This window comes from Micromonas commoda, chromosome 13, assembly GCF_000090985.2.
Source record: "Micromonas commoda chromosome 13, complete sequence".
Lineage (NCBI taxonomy): Eukaryota > Viridiplantae > Chlorophyta > Mamiellophyceae > Mamiellales > Mamiellaceae > Micromonas > Micromonas commoda.
The window spans coordinates 329,618-343,608 of record NC_013050.1 but is presented as its reverse complement, the minus strand read 5'-3'; the positions used below and the strand labels follow the sequence as shown (position 1 = coordinate 343,608).

Genomic DNA, 13,991 nt, shown 5'->3' with positions numbered 1-13,991 from the left:
TTGATGGGCCTCGTGCCCGAGACTGTAGTCTACGAAGGTAATTGAACACTTGCACGGTACAACTACAACTCAAGGTTGAAACTTCACACGGGAGAATCGTCGGAATCGGCCTTCTGTTCTAGCTCGATGACGTGGAAGTTGTCCATGTTGTACAAGTACATCGGCATGTCGGTGGCCTTGAACGGCGCGCCCGTGTTGGCCTCCTTGAAGGGCCGCATTTGATCTCTCCACCGCCCTCGAAGCAATCTCGGGTAGAGCTTCTTTTCACCGTAGGCACCCTGAAAACTGGAGGAGTTGACGATATGCGAATTCGGGGGCATGTAGTTAGCGGCGGCGAATACCGGATTACCGTTGTTGTCCGTCGCCGTCACGGTGACCTCCAAAAGCATGATGTGGTCGATGGTGGTCTCCCTCAGGGGCGAGTCGGGAGCGGTCACGTCGTGTTTCACAGTCATCGGAAAGTGTTTGAACAACCCGTAGTGCCCCTTCGTGTGCGCTATTTCAATGGGTCTCAGCGCCCCAACGTAGTTGCCCGTCTCCGGATCCTTGAACGCGGCGATCAGCTTCATGTAGACGTGCACGTCGTACAGAATCACGGAGGGTCGGAGGGTGATGAGACGCACAGAAATCTCCGAATCGTTCATGATTGCATCGGGCGCGAAGGCAACCTGCTGCAGCGGCTTCAGCGCCCTGGTGACGATGATTGCACCGGCGACGCTCAACAGCAGCCAGTGGAACCATCCGAGCAAAGCGAGCACGATGATCTCGGGCTTGGAGCTCGGGGTCTTCTCCTCCCAGCCGTATACGGAGTCGGTCGAGATCCTAACCGTCGTGAAGCTGAGCAAGAGTTTTTCTCCAAACAGCGTCGAGTCGAGATTCGCCCCCTCCGCAGCGGCGACTAGGGTGAGAAGCACCGCGCCGATAAGTATGAAGAAAAACTCGGTGTATATCTCCAACATCAACAATCGAGACAGGCTCATGTCGACGGTGAGAATGTGCCACAAGTCTTCACCCAGGCTCACACTCCTCAAGGCATCGTCTCTGCCCTCGGCGAACTGAACACGCATCTGCTGCCTCATGTCGAACCTGTGAAGCCTCAAGTCATATCCCCGGCGCTTCTCAAACTCCCTGTATCCACCAATACGCTTCGACACGGTTCCGCCATCGAGGCCGCTTCCCGTTTCGCGATCGGCCTCCTCCCAAGTGGCCGTCTCGTGCATCACGCCGCGCTTGACGAAGCCTGGCGCTCGCCTGCCAAACGTCTTCCCGAAAAACAGCCCTGGCCTCACAACGGAAGGATGCTCCGCCCATAACCCTTGACCGGTGGGAAGTCCCCACATGCGGCGCATCCATCGCTCCAAGGGGCCGACGGTGTCGCTCGAGTAACCCGATAGTAGAGGTTCGGGGGTCATTCGCTCGTCGGGGTTGTGCTCTCGACCTGTGGGCAACGGTTGACAATATGCGCAAGTTTTCGGCGGAAAAGTTCGGTGCCGACGCGACAAAGAAAACGAAACCCTGAGAGATGGGTGCCTCACAGCGAGAGGCGCGGCTCGCACTCTACCGCCCCTCTAGCGTCGCCGGGTTCTCTAGCGGCAGGTTGGGAAGAGCGGATCACATAGAGAGGCACCATGCCCACCAACGCCGCCAAGAAGGCTCTTGCCAAGGCGAAGAGGGGCATCGTCGCCACGGGCGCCTGCAGCACAAAGGCTGATCCCAACTTCGCGGCGCTGAAGGACAACAAGGAGCTCCCGTGCCCGCACTGCGACCGGATATTCAAGCAACAGGACCGCCTAAAGCAGCATATACAGAAGCAGCATGGTGATGTCGTGGCGGAGCAGGCTGTTGCCGCGGGGCCCGGGGACGGCGCCGGCGGGGACGGCGGCGGTGGCAAGAAGATCTCCGCCAAGGCTGCGCTCATCCAGCAGCAGGCGGCCAAGGCCAAGGAGGACAAGGCTCGGGAGGCCTTAGAGAAGGGCGAGAAGGCACCCGTGCAGCGCATGAGCTGTAAGCTCCCGTCCACGATCCTCCGCGAGTTCGTCCAGAAGAAGACCGACCTCAAGGCGCCGCTCTTCAAGTCCCACGAAGTCGACGGGGGCTGGACGTGCAAGCTGGTGCTGCGGGACAAGCAGGGCAAGACGGAGAAGGACAGGGTGTTCTGGTGGAGGGAGAAGTGCGCCACGAAGCAGGAGGCCGAACACAGGGTCAGCGTCGTGGCGCTCGCGGCGGTGGCGCAGAACCTACCCCTGCAGCGCCTGTTGCCCGGCGAGTACAGGAGCACCTTCGCCGACGCGGAGGAGGCGGAGAAGGAGAGGGCGGAACACCGAAGGGCTCGAGCGGCGAGGGAGGAAGCGAGGATCGCCCGCGCCAAGGCTGCGAACAAGGCGGAGCCGCCGGCGGTGCTCACGATGAGCGAGGAGAAACGCGGGTTGGTGGAGTCCATCCTGCGGGAGACGTGGGTATCGGACGACGACGACGACGACGACGACGTCGACCTCGGCGAGGCCGACACCGACGACGACGACGACGTCAACGCCCTCTGCGACAGACTCACCGGATTGGGCTTCCACAGGGAGGACGCGATGGCGGCGTCGAAGGCGACGAAATCGACGGACCCAACGAACCTGGACCCGGCGATATCGTGGCTCTGCGTGCACGTGCCCGAAACCCGTCTACCCGCGGCGTACGCGCCGCAGTCGGTCAACGACGGAGGCGTGGTTCTGCTCAGCAAAAAGCCGAGGAGCGCCGGGGATGTCGCGGCGGCGTCCTCATCGGGTACGTCCGCATTCGACGACGATTCGCGCCCCGAGGACGGCGACGCGGCTTGGCTGTGGGATCGCGGGTACCCGCGGGCGGCGTGCGAGGCGGCGGCGAGTGATCACGGAGGGAACAGGGAGGTCGCCCTCGCCGCGCTGTTCCGGACGCTCGTCCTCGCGGGGGAATCCACCGAAATTTCGGGATGCGCCGCGGGTGGGGGTGGAAGCGACGCCGACGACGAGGACTGGCGCGAGGAACTCACCGCGATCGAGGCGATCGTCGGAGAGGACAGGGTCAGGACGCTGTGCGACGGGCGCGGCGTCGCGGTGGACGTCCAGACGAACGAGGGGTCCATAGCGACGCTGGAGGTGTACAGGTTGGACGGATGCGGGTACCCGTCTTCGGAGCCTCCAACAGTCGCGTTTCACGCGGTGGGCGCTTTTAGGGATCGGTTCCGCCTCGCGACGTCGAAACTGGCGCGCATCGCCGTGGAGAACGTCGGTGCACCGTGCGTGTACACCCTGTTAGAGGCTGCGGGTGCGATGATCGAGGAGGATGGTGGCCCGGTTTCGACGGCCCGGGCGGCGGAGAAAACCGTCCCGGCGGCGGCGAAAACCGTCCCGGCGCCGAGAAATCGATCTTTGTCGGCGAAACCGGAGCGCGAGGCGGCCCGCGGGTCCTCCTCCGGCGTTAAGGCGTCGCGTCGCGAACGGCCCGCCATGTCACCCGCCGAGCTAGCGTTGGAGAACAAGCGCCTGTCCGACGCTTTGACCGCGTACACGGCCGCGTACAAGACTGGCAAAGGGGACGGATTCGCGATGATGACGGCGAGGTTGAACCTTCCCGCGAGTAACTCCAGGGAGGAGGTGACGCGCGCGGTGACCGGGGCCTCGGTGGTGGTACTCAGCGGCGAGACGGGCTGCGGCAAATCCACGCAGGTTCCGCAGTTCATCCTGGAGCACGAGATCGCGTCGGGCCGGGGCGGGGTGACGAACATAGTGGTGACGCAGCCGAGAAGAATCTCCGCAATCGGCCTCGCGGAGCGCGTCGCCGCCGAGCGCTGCGAACGTTGCGGCGACGTGGTGGGCTACTCCGTCCGGCTCGAGTCCAAGCAGTGTCACCGGACGCGGTTGCTGTTCTGCACCACCGGCGTGCTCCTGAGGCGGCTGCTCTCGGACCCGACTCTTTCGAACGCGACCCACGTGGTGCTCGACGAGGTCCACGAGCGATCCGTCGACTCGGACCTTCTCCTCCTCCTCCTCCGTAAGGTGCTCGCCGTGCGACCCGCGCTGAAGGTGGTGCTCATGTCCGCAACCGCCGACGCGGACCTCTTCGACGCGTATTTCAGGTCCCCCGGGCCCAACGCGCACGTCCCCGGGGTTTCCACGACGCAGGTTCACATCCCGGGGTTTACGCACCCGGTTCGCGAGTACTTTTTGGAGGATGTCTTCGAGATGACCGGACACGCCGTCGGACGCGGCGGGCCATACGCCAAGCGCAAGGAGGACCAGGCCAAGCGGGTGAAACAGGTGGACGCCGCCGCGGAGGCGATGCTCGCGGAGAAGGCCAAGCAGCGGCGGCGCGAGCGGATGGCGCTCGGACTCGAGGATGCCGAGGAGGACGAAGACGAGGAGGACGACGATGAAGGCGACGACGTCCCAGAGGATTGGGACCTCGCCGATGAGAACAGCACCTACGAGGTGCGACAGCCCGCGGCGTCGAGGCAGGAACTGACCTTAGGCCCTGCGGCGACGCTCGGGCCCTCCGAGGAGGACCGTGTTAGGAACGACATGCTCGCGGAGGCGTCGAGATGCCTCGCGAACGACTACTCGGCGCAGACGCAGCGGTCCATACAAAACGTTGACCAGACCGTGATCAACTACGACGCCATCGAGCAGCTCATCGCGCACATCATCCGCGTGGAGCGAGCGGAGGGACCCTCCGCTTTCGTGCCCCCGCCCGTGGCGGGAAAGGCGCCCAAGGACCTCGGCCTCGGCGCGGTGCTGGTCTTCATGCCGGGGCAGTTTGAAATCACCAAGCTGATTCGGAAGCTGGAGCAGTCCAGGCTCCTCGACCCCGCGGACGTGGGCGAGCTGCGCGTGCTGCCCCTCTACGGCTCCCTCTCCAGCAAGGACCAGCGCAAGATCTTCGAGCGACCGCCTAAGGGCGTTCGCAAGATCGTCGTCGCCACCAACATCGCCGAAACGTCCGTGACAATTGACGACGTCAGGTACGTCGTGGACACTGGGCGCGCGAAGGAGATGTGCTGGGATTCGCACCGCGGTCTGTCCGTGCTCGCCGACACGTGGGTCTCGCAGGCTGCGGCGAAGCAGAGGCGGGGGCGCTCGGGTCGAACGGCGCCCGGCGCTCGGTTCGCCATGTTCTCCCGCGCGCAGTTCGCCAACATGTCGCCTCAGCAACCGCCGGAGATGCTTCGAACGCCGCTGCAGAAACTCTGCCTGTCCATCAAGGCGATGGCGCCCGATGAGCCCGTCGCGAGGACCCTAGCCGCGGCGCTGACCCCTCCCGACGTCGCATCGGTGGACTCTGCCCTCGCCGAACTCAAAGATCTGCGCGCATTCGACGTCGACGAGCGTCTTACCCCGCTGGGGCGGCATCTGGCGCAGATGCCGGTGGACGCACGCATCGGCAAGATGCTCCTCTTTGGCGCTATGCTCGGGTGCCTCGACCCCATACTCACGATTGCGGGCGCCATGAGCGGACGCCCGTTGTTCTACTCCCCGAAAGACAACAGGGACGCCGCGGACAAGGCAAAGCGCGCTCTGAATTCCAACAAGAGCGACCACCTCACCATGGTCGCCGCTTACAACGGCTGGGTCAAGGCGAGGTCCTCCGGTAAAGCCGCAGAGCGCAGATACTGCGACGAGTATTTTCTGAGCCAACAGGCGCTCGAGGCTGTGCAGGCGGGCAGGCTGGATTACGCCGCGATCCTCGCCGACCTCGGCTTCGTTCGCAGGGAGTACATCGCTAACATGCGCCGCGGGTCTGGCGGGTCCAACGGGGGCACGGAGGCTGACTCAAACGCCGACGTGGTTCGCGTGGTCAAGGCGGCGCTCGTCGCGGGATTTTACCCCCACGTCGTCAGGGTTCGGCACCCCGAGACAAAGTACACGCAGACCCAGGGCGGCGCGGTGGAGAAGCGTCACGACTCGAAGGACCTCAGATACTTCTCGAAGGATCTCGGTCGGGTGTTTTTGCACCCCACGTCGGTCAATTTCCACTGCGGCAAGTACGAGTCGCGGTGGATCGTGTACAGCGAACGGGTGGAGACGGCCAAGGTGTACATCCGCGACAACACCATGGTCGGATCGTACGCGCTGCTCCTGTTTGGAGGGGACGTGCGCGTGCTGCACGACGAGGGATTAGTCAAGGTCGACGACTGGGCCACGTTTCAGGCACCCGCGCGCATAGGCGTGCTGGTAAAGGAACTGAGGCAGCGGGTGGACCAGCTCCTCCTCGATCGCATCAACCATCCCAGCGCTCACCTCGCGTCGACACCCATTGTGCGCGCGCTTCTGGAGCTGCTCGCGAGCGAGGGGCACTGATGATAGACCATTCTTTGCACGTTCTAGAACGTGCCGATGATAGACTACGCATCTAGCTAGCTAGCTCTAAGACGACTCTGCTAGTCGTTCTAATCGCGCCCGAACATGAGGTCCGTTCGCAAGATGTACTTGGGGATTTTCCCGGTGACCGGCGACCCCTCGTGCAGCGGATTCCGCCCCGCTACCCTGCCGCCGTGAGGAAAGAACAGCGCATCACCCGTCCCCCCCTTGACCCTCGCGACGATTTTATACAGCGGCGCGGTCCCGCCGCCCACCGCCCAGGTCAGGCCCCGCTTGCTGGATCTGCTCGCTCGCGTCAAGTCATCCGCGTCCACCGCCTTTGAACGCACGGGCTCGAAGAAGCTCGTGACCCCGCCGCCGTGCTCGTCGCCGTTCAGGTACACGACCACGGTGTACGCGCTGAACGCACCGGTCTCGGCGTCCGTCGTGGATTTGTCGTAGTGCGGCAAGGACGCGGTGCCCGGAAGGTAACGGTAGCACCGCAGGGATGTGGCAAACTCCGAACCGGCCCTCGCGAGGGGCTCGCCGGATCCCTCCACAGCCTTGGGGAGGCTCGGCCGGCACCTCTCAGCCACCGCCGCGAGCGCGGCCGGGCTCACCTCCCAGCGCACGGGCTCCACGGGCACGAACGTCTCGCCGTCCAGGCCGTCCGTCGCGGGAACCAGCGCGAGCGGGTCGGTGACGAGGAGGTCGAACAGCTCCACGTTGTCGCCGACCCTGAGGACCCTCTCGGCGGCGCTCTCCCGCCTCGGCGCCATCTTCTCTCCTCGCCCCTCGCCCGCGCTGTCATGTCGCGCCATCATGTCCCCAACTCTCGTCGGCTGCATCGATTCCACGACGTCCACGAGCGCCGCGCACGCTTTGGCGCCCATCACGCGTCTGAGCAAGAACGCGCCGGGAACCCCCGGCACGTCCACGCGCGCGGGAACCTCCCCAAAAGCCGAACCAGCCTCGAGGGCGGCGTTCAAGAAGAGCGCCTCGACCTGATCCGAGTCTCGCGGGTCGACGACGGCCGCGTTAACCTCGGAGACGCGGTTATCGGCTCCAACCTCCGCGGCCGCGTCGTCGTTCGTACTCCGGCGCGACTCCAGTGAAGAGTCCACGTCGTACGCCGCGTTCGAACGCGCGACGGGCCTGGCCAGGTCCGCGCTCCAGTCGCCCGCGTCCACCCTCGGAAACGGCTCCGGAACCGACTCCGTCGCCTCCGACTCGAGAGCGGCGATCTCGGCCGCGGCGTCGTCGTCGTCTCCGGCCAGGTCCGCGGGGACGACGCGGACGGTGGAGCCGCCGGGGCCGGGCACGGTCGCGACGGCGCGCGGGTCCGCGCCGGACTGAAGCAGCAGTCGGTACATTCGCCTCGCCTCCTCGGCCCCACAGCCGTGCGTGGCGAGAACCTTTCGCGCGGCGGCGGCTCGCTGGTGCGCAGCCTTCCTCGCAGCCTTCTCCGCGGCTTTCGCCGCCTTGACCTCCTCCTTCGTAAAGGCCTTGATGACCTCCTCCTTCGCGCCGGTGAGATCGACGGACGCCTCGGACGCGAGCTCAGCCTCCGCGGCGGCGAGATCCGCGCGCGCCGCCGCCGCGACGCGTCTCTTGCGGAAGAGCGTCGCCGCGAGGTGCAGCGGCGTCAGACCGAAACCTCCGGCTTTGCTCCGCTGGTTGACGTTCACCGCCGCGCGCGTTCCGCCGGCGAGCAGCTCGCGCACCGCGTCCACGCGCCCGTACGTCACCGCGAAGTGCAGAGGCGCGCCGGTTCCGTTGTCCTGGTTGACGTGGTAAGGGTCGGTGTCCAGTATCTCGTCGAGGAGGTGAACGTCGCCCACCGCGGCGGCGCCGTAAAACGTAGCCGGAGGGTAGGTCGTCTCCACTCCGGACGCGTCACGGACTCGACGATCCACCGAGTCGTTCCCACGACATTCATCTGCAACGGCCGCGAGCGTCTCGTCGTTCCGTCCGTCGTTCCGGATGAATCGAGTGCACTCTCGCGCGGACGCCTCGCGTTGCCTCGCGCGCAGCCACGTCGCGAGTCGCGCGTCACCCGCCAGTCTGGCGTGATCCGCCGGGGTGAACCCCTCGTTGTCCGGCGCTAGGTGCGCGGAACCGACGAGGGCCCTCGCCCACGCAGCCTCCGCGTCCGACTCGGGCGCGTCGCTCTCGACGATGGCGTCCGCGTCGCCGCCGCCGCCGCCGTCGTCGCCGCCGCCGCCGTCGTCGTCGCCGCCGCGGCCGAGGAGCCACGCGCACACGTCCCGCCTGCCCCGCTGCGCCGCCTTGTGCACCGCCGAGTGACCGTTGGCGTTTAGGAGACGAAACGTCACACCCAACGAGCGAACGTACCGGCACGCGTCCAGACCCGCCCCGCCCTGCACCACCCACATCGCCGCGTTGCATCCGAACGTATTCACCGCCCCGAATCGACACTCGCCTTTTTCCACGAGCCAGCGCATCGCGTCGACGCGCCCGCGCCAACACGCCCACGCAAACGCGGTGGTGCCCTCCGCGGTTCTCGCGTCGACGTCCACGCCCCGGCTGATCACCAGGTACTCCATGACGTGGACGTGGCCGTTACGCGCTGCCCAGTGCAGCGCGGTCCGGCCCGCGTACGCCCTCCTCCCAGCCTGCGACGTCGTCGCCGGGTCCGTGCCCGCCTCCTCGACCAAAAACTTAACAGCGTCGAGGCGGCCAGCCCCCGCGGCCCACAGGAGCGCGCCGCTCCCGTGCCTGTCCACCGCGGCGTTCGCGTCCCACCCCTCGTCTTTAACGAGACGTCGAAGCGCGTCCACGTCCCCGCGCCGCGCCGCCTCCAGCCCGGGATCGGGTAAGGCCTCGACCTTCCCGGAGGCTATGAGCGCGTCCAGAGCTTCGCCGCCGCCCGCGAGACCGGCGGCGAGGTCGTCGGCGCTCCGCGCTGTCCTCCCGGGTGGCGTCGACGCGTCCGTGGCGGATCCGAGCGTCGAGGGTTCGAATCCCGCGCTGGGCGCCGATCCGACCACCGTCGTGGACAGCGCGCGCAGCTCATCCTCCACGGCGTCCACGGCTTCTGAGTGGTGCACGCCGTGTCTGGTCTTCTGGTGCCACCACAGCGCGCGATCCCCGGCGACGAACCTGCCGCACGTGGAGCATCTCAGCTGCCCGGCGCCGCGCCGCGCCTCGTAATGCGCGCGCGTGGTTATGTGGATCACGCCGCTGTCTCCGGGAGCCGGCCGAGCGTCCACCAGCGTCGACTTCCTCGCGTCGGGGGAGATGGCATCGCACACGGCGGCGGCGAGCTCGAGGGCGGTGAGCCGACGGACGGTGCCGAACGAGGACGTCACGGCGACGTCCTTGGCGCGCGCGCCGTCACGTCCCACCGCATCGTCGCGTCGTTCAGCCGCATCGTAGCCTCCCGCCGTCGCCGACGCCGCACGACGCTCGTCCCTGTGTAGGCCCCAGAAGAGCGCAACCGCGACGTGCGTCTCCAGGTCGGCGCCGTCGACGATGGGACACGCCCGAAGCCACGCGTGTTGAAGCGCGCTAGAGGCGTCGGGGGACGTCGCCAACACGACCCCGGCGTCGGCGTGTACCTCCGCCGCCGCGAGCAGGAGCGCGTCTCGAAGCTTGGAGGCTGCGGAGGCGTCGAGCGCCCCGACGCCGCGCGCCTCCATGACTGCGCGCGAGGTGCGTCGAAGCTGCTGGCTTTATTACGCCTCGACCACCGATACCTCTCATCGTAAATTGATGACGCAGACGGGAGCGGGACTCGGACTACTTCAGCGACCACGTCTTCCCCTTGCGAATCAACTCCGACCCGTCCTTAGCACCCTTCGGCGCGTCGTCCACCTGGAACACCAGCGTCTTGGCGCCCTCCGCGACGTCGTCCTCGTTCGCCTCCACTCGTCCCTCGTTCTCGCCGTTCTCGCCCCCATCCCCGACCTCCGCGTCCCCGTCTCCTTCGCCCCAGAGCGACTCGTGCGGCAGCGTCCTGTAGTGCTCGTACCCGGGGAACGCCCCGGGCTCGAAGTCCAGCGACGCCCTGTACACCAGCCCGTGCCGCGCCGCCACGCCCGTCACGTTCCACGCCGACGCGACTTCGATCCCTTGACCCCGTTGCGTCGCCACGTGCACCTCGCCGTTGCGTCTCAGCAAACCCTTCGCCGAGTCGAAGAAGGCGCCGAGCATGTCCTGGTTGGCCTTGACGGACATGGGAGGGGTGACGCCCACGCCGGCGTCGGGGAAGTTGAACACGATGCGATCGAACCCCTTAAAGTGCCCGCCCGGTCCGACGCCTTGGCCCGTCGGGTTATCCCTCATACCGTCGTCGTCCCCGGCGGCCCACCATCGTTTCGCCACCCCGCGGAGCGCGTCGGGTTCCTCCACGTCCACGTCGAACACCACCGCCGCGCCCGATTCGGTGAGGGACTCCTCGACGTCCTCGCAGTACGGGTACGCGGCGCGCGCGATGCGTTGGCGGTCGAACGACGTGACGAGGAGGTTGGATCCGTCGCCGTCGAAGAGCGTGGTGAGCGCGAGCGCGAACGAGAGGTTACCCTCGCCGACGAGGAGGATGCGCATGCCGCTGTGGTAGCCGTGAGGCAGGCCTGTCTCCTTCGCGGCGCCCTCGAACTGTTCGCGTCGTCTCTGTCTGTCCTTCCGCTTGCGCCACTGGGACACGGTTCCGGAGTGCGTCCCGGCGTCGCCGCGCTGGATGGCGCTGCGCTGCCGCCGCTTCAGCGCCTCGCTCACGGGCGTGCCGGCGACGCGATGGAGCGTCGTCAGGATGCGCGCGACCCTTCCCTTCTTGGCCATCTCGAACCTTCGCCTCTATTGCACGACGCGTTCCTCCTGGGATACTCGTAAAACGCGGTCGGTGATGCCCTCCACCGCGCGCTCGCCTCTGAGATGGAGAGGCGGCGGAACGCACAAGACATTCAGCACAGGCTGTCCAGGCGCGCCGAGAAAAGTCGAGACTTGCTGACGCCAAGCCATAATTGGGGGCGGGTCGGTCGTGGGGCGCCCCGAACCCCCGTGAGCCGTGAGCCGAGCGATGGGTCCCGTGGTGCTGGTTCGCGCGGTTCTCGCCGACGATGCCACGCGCGCGGCGCTCTCGGCGCACGCCGGAGTCGCCGTCGCGTTCGCGATATACGGGCTCGTCGCGTGGCTCAACGTCGACAGTTGGAGATCGCACGATCAGTTCTTCGTGGAGCGCGACCCGTCGCTGTCTTACCCTTACCTGGACTCCACGGTGTCCAACGAGGCGCTCGCGGCGTTGTCAACGCTCCTGCCGCTCGCGTGCATCGTCCTGGCGGTGTCAGCGCGGGTGAAGCTCTCTCCCACGAAAGTTGGGCACGCCCCTGGTTCGGTGGGGCTTCCCGGACCGTTAAGTGAGGATGCCGACCCTAAATCCGATCCGGTCTTCGCGAGTCGCGTGGACGCCGTCCGCGCGTTGATGTTTGAGATCGTCTGCTACTGCCAGGCCTTGGCGCTCACCATGGGAACGTACAACGCGCTCAAGTCGTTCGTCGGTCGCCTCAGGCCAAACTTCTTCGCGGCGTGCGACTACAAGGGATACAAGCACGCGATGTCAACCGGGAACTACACGGATTACCTCGCCGCCACCACGCCGGGCGCGCCGGGAGATTTAACCCACTGCCGCGCGGCGCGGGCGGACGTCGACGAGGCGTCGCTGTCGTTCCCGTCGGGACACGCGGGCCTGTCCTTCGTCGCGATGACCTGGTCCACGATGGCGCTCATCCGCGCGTTATCAGTCGAACGACGCTATTTGGGTAAAACAATCGGCGCGTCGTCGACGGATGTTTTCCGGTCGTCGACAAACATGGCGCCCGTCGTATCGGCAGCTCGGGCGGCGGCGTGTCTTCCGATGGCTTACGCGACGTACGTGGCGTGCACGCGCGTCGTGGACTACAAGCACCGTCCCGCGGATGTCATCGCGGGCGCTTTGATCGGTGCGGTGTTCGCGTGGGCGTGCGCGCCGCGACATCTTTCGGGGTGGGGCGTCCGACTCGCAAAGCCGGCGGACGAGACGAACCGGCGACCGGTTTGACGTGGACGATGTGATGCCAACAAGACGTGTACCAGTACGATTCTAATTTGTCTAATCTTAATTATACGATGTGATACCCTCGGCGGGCGATGACGAGAACCCGAGTCGGCGTCATCGCATCACCGCCGCCAGCCACGCGACAACCGCGGGGACCAGCGTCTGGTTCACCTCGTCGCTGTCCCTCGTCACCTGGTACCTGTCAAAGTCCAGCACCGGCACCCCGAGCGCCCTGGCGACGGGCAAGAGCGGTCCAAGCACGTCGACCATGGCATCGTTGGTCCTCGACGACAGGAAGCTGATGTGGCACGGTAGGGGCTGTTGACCCGGTGACTCACCGCCCGGTGACTCACCGCCCGGTGACTCACCGCCGACCGTCTCGTACGTCACAAACGCCCTCCGAGAAATGTCCCCCGACCGAACCGAATCCAACAGTCCCCGGGCGTCGAACCGCGCAAACTCCGCCGGCAGCGACGCCACCTCCGCCTCGATCCCTCTGTACGGCCCGAACACCCCGCCGTCCGTGGGGTACAGAGAGATGACGCCGTCCCCGGCGGAGGCGACGACGAGGAGCGGGTCCCCGAGCAAGGTTAAAACTCTTTCGCGCTCCTCGCTCGGCGGGGGCCTGAAACCCGCGATGGCGACCCTCGCCGCGAACGACCCCGGCGCGCCGGTAGCCGTCGAAGCACCCGCCGACTGGCCCACGAGCGCCACCGGCACCTTGCTGCGGAGTTTTCCGTCCCTCTCGACCCACGTAAACTTTTCGTCGCCAAAAATCTTCAACGCCGCGTCCAACACCGCCTCCCTGGTGGCCGACGGGTTCGCCGCGGGTTTCGCCCCGGGCCTCGTCTGCGCCGAGACGGTGTCCGGCGACGCGAGGGATTCGGCAAACTCCGGCGCGGCGACGACGAACCCGGACGCGGCGAGCGCCTCGGCGAGGTCGACGAGGTCGAACCTCGAGCCGAGGTAGCCGTGGCACAGGACGACGGCGCCTCTGGCGTTTTTGGGCGCGGCGGAGGTGGACGCTCGGACCACCCCCGCGGAGGGTTCGAGGGGAAAGTCGCGATCCAGGAACCTCGGGGTGGACTCCGGGGTGTTGAGCAGCACCCTCGCGATCTTGGCGACGGATATCGCGTGCGGGTAGGTGGGCGTCGGGCCCGTTCCGTCGGTTGGGTACCAAACGGCGACGGGCACGACCTGGCCGGTGCCTCGTATGGTGACGGTGGCGTCGTCGAACGCGACCGTGGACGCGCCCGCGCCGTTCGTCGCGAGCGCCGCGGCTTCACGGACAACCTCCGACGTCGACGCGACGGATGCCGTCGCCGGGGAGAGGTCTCGGGAGGAGGCGGCGGCGGCGGTGAGCGCGGTGAGCGCGGCTCGCCGGGGCACCGTCGGGATCGGCGTCGCGTGGACACCGCGTGTGCGCGACGGGGTCGAACAGCCGTCGGCCGCCGCCCTCGGCCCCCTGACCCACCTCGGTCCGCCGCCGAGAGCGGCGCTGGGATGCGTCGCCGTCGGGGTGAGCGCGGTCGTCATCGTCGTGCACGTCCTCGACTTTGCGCGCGACGGAGTGACGGTGTTGTCGGGAGGATGCTGAGCTGGCTCCCGCGGAACGA

General features: G+C 66.7%; 6 protein-coding genes across 6 annotated transcripts; 2 read left to right on the top strand and 4 right to left on the bottom strand.

Moving 5' to 3' along the window:
• Window positions 1-83: 83 nt before the first annotated feature.
• MICPUN_63532 (predicted protein) lies at window positions 84-1,412 on the bottom strand (the record flags this gene model as incomplete). Its single annotated transcript, XM_002505422.1, has 1 exon — window positions 84-1,412. One exon carries the CDS (start codon window positions 1,410-1,412, stop codon window positions 84-86), a length of 1,329 nt encoding a protein of 442 aa, XP_002505468.1.
• A 216-nt stretch (window positions 1,413-1,628) lies between these two features.
• MICPUN_63531 (predicted protein) lies at window positions 1,629-6,320 on the top strand (the record flags this gene model as incomplete). The annotated part of the gene is made up of 1 exon (XM_002505666.1): window positions 1,629-6,320. One exon carries the CDS (start codon window positions 1,629-1,631, stop codon window positions 6,318-6,320), a length of 4,692 nt encoding a protein of 1,563 aa, XP_002505712.1.
• An 89-nt stretch (window positions 6,321-6,409) lies between these two features.
• Window positions 6,410-9,982, bottom strand: MICPUN_63530 (predicted protein; the record flags this gene model as incomplete). The annotated part of the gene is made up of 1 exon (XM_002505421.1): window positions 6,410-9,982. The coding sequence occupies one exon, from the start codon at window positions 9,980-9,982 to the stop codon at window positions 6,410-6,412; it is 3,573 nt and encodes a 1,190-aa protein (XP_002505467.1).
• A 316-nt stretch (window positions 9,983-10,298) lies between these two features.
• On the bottom strand, window positions 10,299-10,937 carry MICPUN_72765 (predicted protein; the record flags this gene model as incomplete). Its single annotated transcript, XM_002505420.1, has 3 exons — window positions 10,299-10,508; window positions 10,539-10,577; window positions 10,668-10,937. Coding segments are annotated over 3 exons (519 nt in total), but the record flags the coding sequence as incomplete, so codon positions are not given.
• A 379-nt stretch (window positions 10,938-11,316) lies between these two features.
• On the top strand, window positions 11,317-12,451 carry MICPUN_109354 (predicted protein). The gene has a single exon (XM_002505665.1). It carries the CDS (start codon window positions 11,362-11,364, stop codon window positions 12,376-12,378), a length of 1,017 nt encoding a protein of 338 aa, XP_002505711.1. The 5' UTR covers window positions 11,317-11,361; the 3' UTR covers window positions 12,379-12,451.
• Window positions 12,452-12,489: 38 nt separating this feature from the next.
• Window positions 12,490-13,911, bottom strand: MICPUN_63527 (predicted protein; the record flags this gene model as incomplete). The annotated part of the gene is made up of 1 exon (XM_002505419.1): window positions 12,490-13,911. One exon carries the CDS (start codon window positions 13,909-13,911, stop codon window positions 12,490-12,492), a length of 1,422 nt encoding a protein of 473 aa, XP_002505465.1.
• Window positions 13,912-13,991: the final 80 nt, after the last annotated feature.